Source organism: Pleurodeles waltl, chromosome 11 (assembly GCF_031143425.1).
Source record: "Pleurodeles waltl isolate 20211129_DDA chromosome 11, aPleWal1.hap1.20221129, whole genome shotgun sequence".
NCBI lineage: Eukaryota > Metazoa > Chordata > Amphibia > Caudata > Salamandridae > Pleurodeles > Pleurodeles waltl.
Window position 1 is genome coordinate 695860816 of NC_090450.1, and position 13580 is coordinate 695874395.

At 39.8% G+C, this 13580-nt stretch overlaps 1 protein-coding gene across 2 annotated transcripts in view; it reads left to right on the plus strand.

Annotated features, from left to right (window-relative positions):
* Positions 1-13148, plus strand: part of ELMOD3 (ELMO domain containing 3) — a 142007-nt gene extending 128859 nt beyond the window's left edge. For both annotated transcript variants that reach the window (XM_069214246.1, XM_069214247.1), the window contains 2 exons: positions 5267-5394; positions 11359-13148. In XM_069214246.1, coding sequence (XP_069070347.1) covers positions 5267-5394; positions 11359-11597 — 367 coding nt within the window. In that variant the 3' untranslated portion in view covers positions 11598-13148. The remainder of the gene's footprint in view (positions 1-5266; positions 5395-11358) is intronic.
* Positions 13149-13580: the final 432 nt, after the last annotated feature.

Here is a 13580-nt window from a genome sequence, read left to right on the forward strand (position 1 = left end):
ATACATTCTCGTCAAAACAGACAACATGACAACAATGTATTATCTAAACAAGCAGGGGGGGACGCACTCCACGCAGTTAAGCCTGCTAGCACAAAAGATTTGGCGTTGGGCAATTCACAACCAAATTCGCCTAATAGCACAATTTATACCAGGGATCCAAAATCAACTCGCAGACAATCTCTCTCGAGATCACCAACAGGTCCACGAATGGGAAATTCACCCCCAAATTCTGAACACTTATTTCAAACTCTGGGGAACACCTCAGATAGACTTGTTTGCGACAAGGGAGAACGCAAAATGCCAAAACTTCGCATCCAGATACCCACACGAACAATCCCAAGGCAATGCCCTATGGATGAACTGGTCAGGGATATTTGCTTACGCTTTTCCTCCTCTCCCTCTCCTTCCTTACCTGGTAAACAAACTCAGTCAAAGCAAACTCAAACTCATATTAATAGCACCAACTTGGGCAAGGCAACCCTGGTACACAACGCTGCTAGACCTATCAGTGGTACCCTGCATCAAATTGCCCAACAGGCCAGATCTGTTGACACAGCACAACCAAAAGATCAGACACCCAGATCCAGCATCGCTGAATCTAGCAATCTGGCTCCTGAAATCCTAGAATTCGGGCACTTACAACTTACCCAAGAATGTATGGAAGTCATAAAACAAGCCAGAAGGCCATCCACCAGGCACTGCTATGCAAGTAAATGGAAGAGGTTTGTTTGCTACTGCCATATTAATCAAATACAGCCATTACACACAACTCCAGAACATGTAGTGGGTTACTTGCTTCACTTACAAAAATCTAACCTAGCTTTCTCTTCCATTAAAATACACCTTGCAGCAATATCTGCATACCTGCAGACTACCTATTCAACTTCCCTATATAAGATACCAGTCATTAAAGCATTCATAGAGGGCCTTAGGAGAATTATACCACCAAGAACACCACCTGTTCCTTCATGGAACCTAAATGTTGTCCTAACTAGACTTATGGGTCCACCTTTTGAACCCATGCACTCCTGCGACATACAGTTCCTAACCTGGAAGGTGGCATTTCTCATCGCCATTACTTCCCTAAGAAGAGTAAGCGAGATTCAGGCGTTTACAATACAGGAACCTTTTATACAACTACACAAAAATAAAGTCGTCCTAAGGACCAATCCTAAATTTTTGCCAAAGGTTATTTCACCGTTCCATCTAAATCAAACAGTGGAACTTCCAGTGTTTTTTCCACAGCCAGATACCGTAGCTGAAAGGGCACTACATACATTAGATGTCAAAAGAGCATTGATGTATTACATTGACAGAACAAAAAACATCAGAAAGACTAAACAACTATTTATTGCATTTCAAAAACCTCATGCAGGAAACCCAATATCAAAACAAGGTATAGCCAGATGGATAGTTAAATGCATCCAAATCTGCTACCTTAAAGCTAAACGACAGCTGCCCATTACACCAAGGGCACACTCAACCAGAAAGAAAGGTGCTACCATGGCCTTTCTAGGAAACATCCCAATGCAAGAAATATGTAAGGCAGCCACATGGTCTACGCCTCACACATTCACCAAGCACTACTGTGTAGACGTGTTATCCGCACAACAAGCCACAGTAGGTCAAGCCGTATTAAGAACATTATTTCAGACTACTTCCACTCCTACAGGCTGATCCACCGCTTTTGGGGAAATAACTGCTTACTAGTCTATGCAGAACATGCGTATCTACAGCGACAGATGCCATCGAACTGAAAATGTCACTTACCCAGTGTACATCTGTTCGTGGCATCAGTCGCAGTAGATTCGCATGTGCCCACCCGCCTCCCCGGGAGCCTGTAGCAGTTTGGAAGTTACCTTCAATTATTTATATATGTATCATCTCAACCTTAAATAAGTGCATACTTAGTCACTCCATTGCATGGGCACTATTACTACAATTCAACTCCTACCTCACCCTCTGCGGGGAAAAACAATCGAAGATGGAGTCGACGCCCATGCGCAATGGAGACAAAAGGAGGAGTCACTCGGTCCCGTGACTCGAAAGACTTCTTCGAACAAAAACAACTTGTAACACTCCGGCCCAACACCAGATGGCGAGCTATTGCAGAACATGCGAATCTACTGCGACTGATGCCACGAACAGATGTACACTGGGTAAGTGACATTTTCAATACCCTTCATTCATGCGTTCCTAAGGTTCCTAATAGGAGTAATAGTCTATCACTCAATATTTTTGCCTTTTGGGCACATGAAGTGTTCAAGAGGTACATGCAGTTGATAGCTGCATATCTAGCATGTGGCTCATTGATAGATCAACTACTTAAAAGGAATTTGACCATTATTCGTGCACAGGATGGTTTTTCAGTCAGTTGGAACAAATTTGTTCCAACTCCAGCATGAACAGTGTACTTTCAAGTTACAATGCACTAAGAGTGTTTCCTTTGCTAATTTCTTTCTCTGATTCACAGTGGCATATGATGCCCCATTACTAAAAAGACCTTGAATGCCAAGAAAACATTGGCACTTTTGTTAAGAAATTAAGAACTCTTCCCTTCAGCCTTCATCTCTGTGTCTAAATGTCCTTCTACTTCTCTTCCCTCCTCCTGATGAAAGACCCTGATTCGCCTCTCCCTCCACTTTTAGTGGTATTTCTTTACAAAAGCACCACTCCTTCCATATATACCTTTATACTCATATCAAGCAGTTTTCCCCTTTCAATCCTGCTTCTCTTAAAATGCTCCCAAAACACCAAGATTTTTCCTGTCACATGGTATGATTTTTTTTCTGTAGTTTCTCACATGCCCCAAACTTCATACTTTTCTGCAGTTGCTCTTACAGCTACAAAATAAGACCATTCTTGCACCTATAGAATGATAAGAAAAGGGACTGTCTCTGTGAAATATTTTGTTATAAAGAGCTCTGATACAGTCCTGAAGTAGTTAGTGCTCTATAGAAAGCCTAACATAAAAATTTAATATGTACACTTTTGATATCTTGATTAATGACATTATTTAATGCTTTTTCACAAATGTATCCCGATCTTCAGAGTAATCCAGAGAATAATTAATTAAAAGTCAACAGTGATACTTCCAAATCTTGCGTCACCAGTGATTTATATGGATGTTCTTCAGGGATTGCATTTTTTTGGAAGCTAAGGAACTGGCTGAATCTGCTGCATGCAGGACAGAGATCAACATCTTATACTAAACTTTGTGTCTTAGCCTCTGAAGTTTTTATGTATTGTTGATTATATGTACCACTGGACTGTTTGGTGATCTTCAGGGTGTGAAGAGACCATCTACAGGAATGTGTTGTACCTTAAACTGTAAGGGATTTTGCATATGGTGTATTAAGAAGGGCTGTCAGAAGGTCAGGTCCAATAGTCCTGTTTCCCTGTGCATTTGTCTGTTATTGTGGATTGTAGGAAGAATCCCTCTGAAAGATTGACCTCTGCCATGCTGACCGGTTCAAGGATTTTGTTGAATGTTTGTAAAGTACTTACACACACATGATAGAACCTGCTGCCGGCAGTTAAATGTGAATAGCTATGTAATATGTATTTTGCATAAAGCATAGTTGACTTAAAGCTCCTTATTACCCCCTTGGATTTAGAGCACTATCTGCTATTTAATTCTAAAGGTGATCATATGATAAGCATCCCATAACCGATCAATACATGTTCCTCACCTGTACTGTAGTTCATTCATGATGACCCTCATTATTGACAACCAACCATCAGAGCTTGTAGAGTGAGCAGTGTTTTCTGTCTTGAGACATTGCAAGAGCTGCAGGGCTAGTAGTATTAAAGGAGGCAGCACCCATTTTGTGAGCATTCAGAGCTGTGATTAAGAAGGATGTGTTCTGAATAGTTAAGCTGTTTTTCTCATGGAGAGATGTAGTGGTTCGTCCTTAAAAAAAACAGTGCAGGATTCCTGTTGAACCCAAGAAAGTTGGTCCAAAGGTTAGCAGTTATGAGTATCTCAATAACTGAGAACTACAATTAAGGCTAAGAAACGTTTACTTAGTTGTTTTAACTGTTAACAAGGTCACCCTTTTCTCAATATTTCTGTAGTATCTTTGAGCATCATTGTATAACTAATCAGTGACTTAATTCCCTATTTCAGTGACCTGCAGCCTTTTTTAAGTTTATTCTCCTGCAGTAATTGTGACTTTTTTCCTGGTATTTTTGAGACATTTTTATGTATATAGTTGATATTGCAAATCATTATTGGTTTATGAAATTTGTTCAATGTTGAATTAAATGTAATGTTTTAACAATTTGTCTCTACCTTCCTTCATGTTGTTTACAAGTGTTGTGAAATACTTCAGGTTTTGTCCATTCCCACTGACAACTCCCATCTTGTGCTGTTGTATGGCAAGACTAGCTAGCCACCTGCAGCACTACCAGGAAGGTGCCATCAAATTCCTCCTCAAAGCACCTCATATGTCTGAATTGATAAGGAAAGGGGAAGAAAAGAAATCATTTTGCTTTGTCTAGCCGATATTCTTGTGCACCTCTTATCCACAAGAATCAGTGTTTGAGACTGTGGTACTACCCTACTGCTTTGCCCTTCTGTGCACCACCAGAGGAAAGATCCTTTAGATCAGTGGTTCCCAACCTGTGCTCCGGGGACCCCTGGGAGGGTCCACGACTTCTTAGAAAACGAAATACTTTAATAAAGTGTATATAAATAAAGACGCTAAATGTGCAATTGAACATTTTAAAACGTACTGCAAATGTAAAGGAATTGGACATTGGAGGCTGAAAATTAAAGTAGTATTCTCCGATTGATTCATGAGAGCAGTGCAGGTGCGTGAAATAGAATAGTATAGACGATGAGTGGCCTCAATTAAACTTAGAAAAGCTCCAACCTTTCTATTAAAATTAAAATTTTGATAATTATTTATGTGTTTGAGAATTAAATACATTTGTAATCATTTGTGTATTTCTTTGATGAATGAATGCTTTTTCTGTATTTTTTGTGTATTGTTTTGCGGTTCAAATCATCAAATGTTTAGGCCGGGGTCCCCGGCTTCCAGTAATGACTCAGTAGGGGTCCCCAGAAATCAAAAGGTTGGTAACCACTGCTTTAGATGCATTATTGCAAAGCATTTCAATATATATTGATAGTGCAACTGAATTTCAAAATTAAGTCTGAACATCACATTTCAGGAGGGCATGGCTTATTTGCAAACCCTTTCCAGGCAAATGCAAGGTCTGACATGATCTTCTGTTAATATGCTGTCTTTGTACTTTATAGAGAGTGTAACCGCAGGCAGCAGGTCATTGCCGTTCTGAATGATTTCTACGTTGCCACGTTCCTGCACCTTTATCACATCTGGAAGACACAGAAGAAAACTATTTCTGACTCTGGCTTTGTTCTGAAAGGTACAGCTGTGTCACTCAAGTGATTATATGAGCATTTTGTTATAAATTGTTAGAATAGTGTAGTGGAGGTTCATGTGCATATAGTGGAAGCCTAAACTTCAGGATAATTAATGTTTACATTGAACATCCACATTTTTAGACTACTCCTTTGCACCCAATATGAAAACTAAAACTAGTGTATATCTCTGAATAATCAATATTTCTCCAGTAGAACTATTCTGTAATTTGTGCTCATAATAAATTATTGCAGCTCCTTATATAGAGGTCCCTGTTCACCACCGTAGCTGTTTAAATGGACAATTTACTTTATTTGTTCCTCTTCTGTTTTCAACTGCTTGGGAATTGCCGTAATAGGTGGCAGAATTTTTGTTTTTAAAGGGCTTTTTAAGGTTGTTTCTGAAAAGGGTTGGAAGAACTTTGATGCTGGTTGACCAGTGCCACCTCCAGTACACTATTTTCCTGAGCCTGAATTATATCACTTGTGTGAACTGTTGAGTAGTAAGACTAGTTCCTGACCTCTTCGAGGTATCTTTATATCAACCACAAGTTTCTCCACAAAGACTTTCAGATTTGTTTTGTGACTGTGTTATGCCCACAGCGTGACTACTGTGTTTCGATATTCATTCTAACCCATGTTCTTGAATTGCACTGGACACTAGAGATTTTAGGTTGTTTTAGCATTACCACTGTGGTATTGGTGTCCTCCTAAAGTATAAATATTCGCTGTTCTGCGTCCTGAAAATTATCTGTATTGTTGCCTGGTCTAGATTCAAAATGTTCACCTCTACAGGCAAGACTGAAGTTCAAGGCCGTTACCTTTTGATTTCACGCTTAACCTCTTCAAGTATCTTTCTTAAGTACTATCCCAAGTTGAGTTTATCCTGTGTGAATACCTGAGTGAGATTTGGAGCGTGTAAACTATAAGTTGGGTTCTGCGTTGTATGGCCTTCATTGATAGTCATAAAACATTAGAACTGTCCTGCACATGTTCAGGATGCCAGAACTCTCCTTTTATTTTTTTTTATTTTTTTTTTACTATAAATATTTTAAAATTCCAGTAAATAGAAACCGTGATTACATTCAAATGTATAATCTTGCATTTTAGATTATTTCACCTAGACTTAGGGAGCCATCCTCCACAGTGCCCATTCAGCCACCTCCTTGTTATGCATATGCCAGGGCCCGTCTATGCTTCATAAAAGTAGTATATGGGAGCTTGACTACAACTGTTAGCGATGCATAGATAGAAGGTGAAGCTATTGACACTGAGGTTCCTGGAATAAAAGTAAAGTAACAGCAGCTTCTTGGTGTTTTTCCCTATAGCTTACTGCAGGTAGATACTTTCTCAGCTAGTATTTGTGGGCTTTTTTGGGAAGGTGTGTTACCTGGTTGTTATCGGGTAGTATCACTGATGGATATTGTTCTCTTCCCGGCCACTATGCATGTCAAGTGGATTGCTAAATTATTCCCATTTGGCAATTGCTTCTCAAAGTGAAGCAGGATATATATTGTCGTATTCCAAGATGTGGTTCAGAGTCTGGAACTCCAGTACTGCATGGCACCGTAAATAGCCCTTTAAAATCAATGCCACTACAGTGCTGTAACTCCTAAGAAGAGTATAACCTTGTTTAATGATAGACAAAATGGGGGAAATTAAAGCCTTTCCACATACAAAACCAGAAGGTGCTAGCACCACCTGCAACGGAGACAAAATTCCAGGCTCATTTCTAGCGTTCTATGCACCATAATTTATTTCATATGGAGCCCTACTTCTGCTGTTAACCTATGCAACTGCATTTGTTTTTTTTGTTTCGTTTTTGTAACACCCACTGTTTGTTGAATTTAACAATTGTTTACTCTGGAAATAGGTTACAATACATTTTAGTTGCTATGATTTGTCTGGACCTTAGCTCCTATGTCTCATGGCTCTTCGTACAGTTCAGTATACCTGGGACCTGATGTCCTGCCTGAGCTTTCAGAGACCCAGGGACCAAACAGTAAGCCTCATAAAATGTCAGTCCTCCTAATTTATTTACAAAGATTCCCTTGTTGTTGTAAGGAAAATAGCTCACTACCCAATCGGGATCTCAAAATGTAAACGTTTTAAATATAGAAAATTCTGTGGGTTGAAACTCACAAAGGTTTTTCTAAGGATTTCCAAACTTCTTAGGCCTGTATCTCAAACGGTGCAGTGTACTAACTGTAACTTGTGCCCCTCTTGTGCACTACTTATGCCTTCACACATTTCTTCACTCGTGTCATGTTAAATTACATCATTGATGTCATCACTGATTATATTTAAATATCAACATTGTTGAAATACCTAGTTTAAATTGCATTTATAGAGGGCTTAGTACTCCTGACGAGGCAGTGAGATAAACCCATGTTTCTGACAGTGTGCATTGGGCTTTGTGAAGTACAGGGATGTGGAATTTAATAAAATATCTACTTGTCCATGGGACAGGTTGCTTCTTAAATCTACTTGTCCTGTAAAAAAAAATCTACTTGTCCCTTTGGTGCCATGTAGTGCGGCAACAAATTATGGCAGCAATCTCATTATGTAAGAGCTCTGATAACAGCCTCTCTGATTATACTAGGGCTACTACTATATTAGGGCTTAAATACTTGCAATTTCAATCCCTACTATAGCAATTTCCTTATTTTGCCACTTTTCCGCATATCTACATACTGGGGCTTGAGGAGGCAGTAAACAATAGTTCCAGGGCTGGAATGGCTTTAAGTCTGCAAACCTAATTTGTATGTTTTAAGGATTTTCACCAGCTCTTCTCTATTATTTTCCCATGAAGAGAAAAGTTGGAAATGTACTCCTGGCAATGGCAGAAGTAGAAGTTCTTCCAATGTTGGGAAAAAAGTGGTTGGAGGGAAAGTAAACTTGTAAGCGCTCAATAGATTTTCACATGAGCAAATCTACACATGCATATTTGCTTGTGCTAAAATACAGTTCACAAATATTTTCTAGGAGTATGATTTCCTGGTCTACTTCTGTAAGTTCTTGTGAATTCATGAAACCTTCTAATTCAAAGACATATACCATAGGTGCACGTTTGTGACTTTCTTTAAGAATTGGGTCCTAGTTAGGTCTTGTGTTAAGAAAGACTTTTATTTTTTAATTGAACTTCTATTTCTCTATCGGCTGGCTTTACTGTGAGTGTTCGCATTCTGCTCTTCCACAAGGAGTATATTGGCACACAAAGTAGTTTTGTTCAGTGCCAGGAAATACTGTGGCAATCAGTGGTGTAATGAAGCTTGAGGGGTCCCTCTGCAAAGAACATAGAGGGCCCCTCCCCCTCCAGACTCACCAAGGACAGGTGTTATGTTGAGGGTAGCCCCTGGAAGGGGCCTGCGGGGCCTTTGTTATGCCAATGGTGGCAATATGTGTTTTTGATACCAACATTTTCTTTTCTTTTTGCCAATGTTTGTTACAGAGGTGAGAACCTGGCAGCTTTCACTACAATAACATGTTACAAAAGCCATGTCAAAACTAGACACGCGTTATTGAAACCAAAAGACTCACAAAAAACATCAGGGCGGTTGGCTTTGCCAGTGCTTGTTTATTTTCCTGCTTCCCATATTCTTGTTGAAAATGATTACAAACTGATTTTCCATTAGGAATATTTTTGGGAAATACTAGCATCTATCAACACATTTTACTAAATGACGCTTTAAAGAAATACACTTAAAATTTCATAATAGCGGAACGATATTTTTCGGAACATTTTATTTTGAAAGTAAAGAATCAGCACTCTTGCTTACAAGCTTCTACAAACATTTGCATCTAATCCGAGAGCATTCTGGGAGCATTATACTTAGCCTCACATTGTTAAACTTTTCAAAATGTGTGTAAACTTTTTTTTTTTTAACTGGATCCTCTCTCAGTCTGTAAGTGCCTTAAAACGTTTTTTACAGCGCTCACCCTAATAATTAAGCCTTTTCATTAATGAACCATAAATACAAGTTTGAACAGCATTAACATATGGACACATTACCTCAACCACAGACTGTTCCCTTCTCTGTAAACTGGCAGCCAAGGGGTTTGTGCTGCAAGGGGTTGGGCCTAAGTGTCCCAAGGACAAAATAAACATGAAGACGTGTTGCCCTTGTGTTGCCCTTAAACCCACAAACAATATGTCCCAGGCGTGGGGCGATAGGAATTCCACATCCCTGGAACTAGGAGTAATAGAACAACCTAGATCAATGGCTGGGCACTTGTAATCTTGTCTGTAAGCTTGCAAAAGATGAGAAAGAAATTGGATATTTCAGAAGTGAAGCACTTTTGATGGATCTTATTGTCTTTTTAGTTGTATTCACTCATATTGTGAGGTGGTCATGGTTCGGTGTGTGCAGAACCTGGCCGCAGAGGATTGGCCACATGCGGTGGCTGGAGCATAGGGTCCTAACATACGGCAAGCCTACTGCCCAACCCATGTTGGTTGCATGTTGGTTGGTAGGTCTGGTGTGACACCAGACTTTCCAGGAAACCTTCAGTGTGTATGTACAAAATCTGTGCATAGTGCAGGTTTGGCACTTGTGGAAGGGTGGGTACAGATGCTGGCCACAGGGTAAGCCTTATGCAGACCTTTCCAAGGTATGGCTGAAAATTGTGTGCAGCAGAGCTTTGATGTTTGCAGGGGGTTAGATGCTAGGCCTTGTAGGAAACAAGTGACTCCGTCCAAGTCCTGGTGCGGATTGGATGCAGGGTCTGGCTGGAAACTATTTTTGAGATGTCATGAATGATGTAATTTAACATGCCAAGACCGATGTATTATGTGAGGTCATAAGCAGAGTTTGATGGGGGCATAAGTTATAGTTAGTTAACTAAAATATAACTGGTGTAGTACAATGTATTTTTTGTTAGCTTGTGTCACATTCCAACACATAACTATAATGTTATTATTACAGTTGTTTTTTCCACGGTAGCTATAGTTATGTCTGCTTTTCCATAGACAGTGTTTTTTGGTTTGCTAATAACTTTAACCCCGTTTGACGTAACTTTCCTAAACAAAAAGGTCATCCACCTCAGCTCCTCCCTGGAAAGTTTTGGGGTGGTCCTTCAAGCAGGGGCCGAGAATAAAGCGGGCCCCAAAACATACATTTCCCATGCATTTTCTACAGCAACAACTGCAGAATCACTCAACCCAAGAGGGCAGAGATCCAAAAGATCAAAAAAGAGTTGCTGATAGTGGGCAACGCTGCATACCTATGATATCTGGTGCAACTTTGCGTACATACAAACAGCATAAATTAAGCTTACATTAACTCTGAAGCGGCAAGAGAATTTTTGGCAGAAAAAAATAACATTTGCCATTGAGTAGTTGACTGAGGGAACTAGAGCGAATCCTGAAGGGAGTCATGAACGACTTTCCTGATACCTAGGAGAAGGAAATGCTATACATTCATACCTGCAGTGTGTAGGTGTTGATTTTTCCCCTCCCCCTATCTTTTTATCTTTGATGTATTGCATATCTTGCAGAGGAGGTTAGTTCTCTTAGAATAATAGCTAAAGATCATTAATGGATGAGATTTTCTTTTAATCAACAAGTATTATGAAATGTGGTCAATGCTTAAATGTTTGTTCTATCGACCCTCAAAGCATTTTCTACTTCAGATTGAAGCCATAAAGCTGATTTATAAACCTACTTATTGTATTTTTTCTGTTGAGTGCCCCATTATTCTGCATTTGATTTCTTTTGGGTTTGCTGTTTTTCATTAAGCGTTGATTCTACCCTATTTACACTGTAAAATGTAGTTTAATTTTAATTTCTGGAATGCTGTGAGTTTAATTATAATTACTGCAAGGCTGTGAGTCAAGTCATATTGCTCATATGTAAGAAACCAAATCCTTGCTTAGCCCTCTAAACATTGCTTGTGGTCCTGTGCTGGATGGAAGAACCCACAGGTAGTTTATGCTCTCGGAAATATCATATTATTTTTTACTCTTTTTAGAGGTGGAGATGTTCGCTAAGAGGAACCCTAAACAATTGCTACGGCGCCTGGGGGCTCACCTGAATGAGCATCCGAATGGAATGGTATGGACAGTTGATGGCTGGCCACAGCACCCTTCACCCTCCTCGGGTGCACGCAGCCCTAGCCTGAACACTAATGGCAGGAACATCAAGCAGCTGGACTTCACTGGGGTCTGCGACTTACAGGTGGATCTTGAAGGAGAAGACCGGCTTGTCTAGAGAAAGACAAGAGAAAACTCTGACCCCGCTCTGAAGAGTTCAGGGAGGTCTGATCGACAAAGCTGGCTTCCCTCACCCCATTTGTTGGATTGTCTTTGCACATTCGTTGCATCTTTCTGGAAACAGCATGGTGCTGCCTGTGAGGTGAGACAACACCTCCCTTTTTCCAGGCAGGAGGACAGAAAGAGATAATTTGGGCTAGAGACAGTTTCAAGGCACTATAATGTAAGGGCATTATTACCTCGATTTGCACTGTGCCACACAGGTCCTTTGCAGTGTGTGGTTATTAGGCGTACTCAGAAAGGGGTTAGCTTGAGGGACAACTGTGCAGTGGCTTGGCCCACTGAGTGATTTCTGTCAGTCTGTATTTAACAAGGAGGTTGTAGCTTCAATTCTAGGCAGAGCTCAAGGGAAAATATTGTTATTGGGCCACCCCATGCTAGTTACATATAACCTCCTGGGCTACTGCATTTTTTGGTTCTTTTCACTGTAGACTCGATCATCGTGAAACTAACTTGGACAGGCCTCTTCTCTTTAGCCACAAAGCAACACTGAGAATTTCGCTGTAAAGACTTCATTCATTTAAAGCCTCTGAATGCTCTTCCGTTAGCAGTCAACGTTTTTCTTCACTGTTCCTCCCATCATACAGAAATGACATAAGACTTACTGAGTATGTAGAATTTTGTTACAACAATATACAGACATATTAATTTATTGTACTTGCAAACAGCAGATTTTGTTGTTTGGAACAAATTCTAATAAACATGTATAATAGATGCCAATGAGGGCCAGGCATTTAGAGCTCTCAACTTTCTTGGCAGGTGCTGAATTAGATCATTTGCACATTTATTGTTCGGTATCCTGCATGACATTCACTGCAACTTTGTTGCTGTCAGCAAGCTTTGTAGACGTCTCTGCGGATAGGGCAGTGATAAAATGCCTATAAACACTATCACCAACATAAGTGAGCCAAATGTAGCGAGAGGTAAAAATTGGGGAAAGGCAGAAGTCCAAAAATTCCGTACTTTTGTGAGAGGGGTTTCCCAAGCATAGACCGGATGGGACACTTCGCCCCTTTAGGTGATGCCAACATGGAGAGATTTTGTCTCGAATTTCACTCCAGGATTAAATCCTTCCAGACATCCCAAAGATGAGCACAGGCTTAGAGATGAACTCATTTCCTATTCTGAGTCAATGCAATATCTTTGGAAGGTTCACTGCTCTTCACTGTACCATGGATAAAATGTAGACTGTCTGCTTTATGAACTGACGCTTAGAAACCAACCACTTGCTTGAAATATCAGCCTTCTGGTTAATTTACTTCCAGAGGACATCTTTGGTCGTTAAGAACTGTGCTGACCTGCAAAAGCAGCATTGTTAAGGCAGTGCCTGATGTCCACCACTTGTCTGTGCGGAGGAATCGAGAGACTGAGTAGGATTTTAATCATAAAAATACGAAACTGGATGTATTCTAAGCTAAGTGAAGAATTTATGGAACTAAATTAGACCGAGAAATAAAGCAAATAAATAAAATGATGCTGCTCTTACCATTGTGCTTTGTTTTTATTAAGGATTTATGAATGCTACTTTTACAATGCTCATTACATTAATGGTTTTTTTGGTATAAAACGGCTGCACGTTACCTTTCTGGACTGCAGTTTAATCTTTCTTGTAATGTTCGGTTAACGAATACAGAGTATGTCTAGTCTAGGAAAATGTGTTGCAATTGAAAATTCCTAAATGTTCTATAAAAGTATGTTTATGAAATATAACATTACAATAATTTACCATACAAAAACTAAAAATGTGATCCTTCTCTTGATTTTAAAATAACTTAATAGCTGCAAGTTCTTAGTTTATTCCAGTCACTAGGATTCTGATTGATATAGGTATATGTGTGCAAGGCGTATGTGTTTTGGGGTTTATACATTACATAAAACCAGCGACTAATTGTAGCATTTATGCGTCTTTATATTTTGCTGT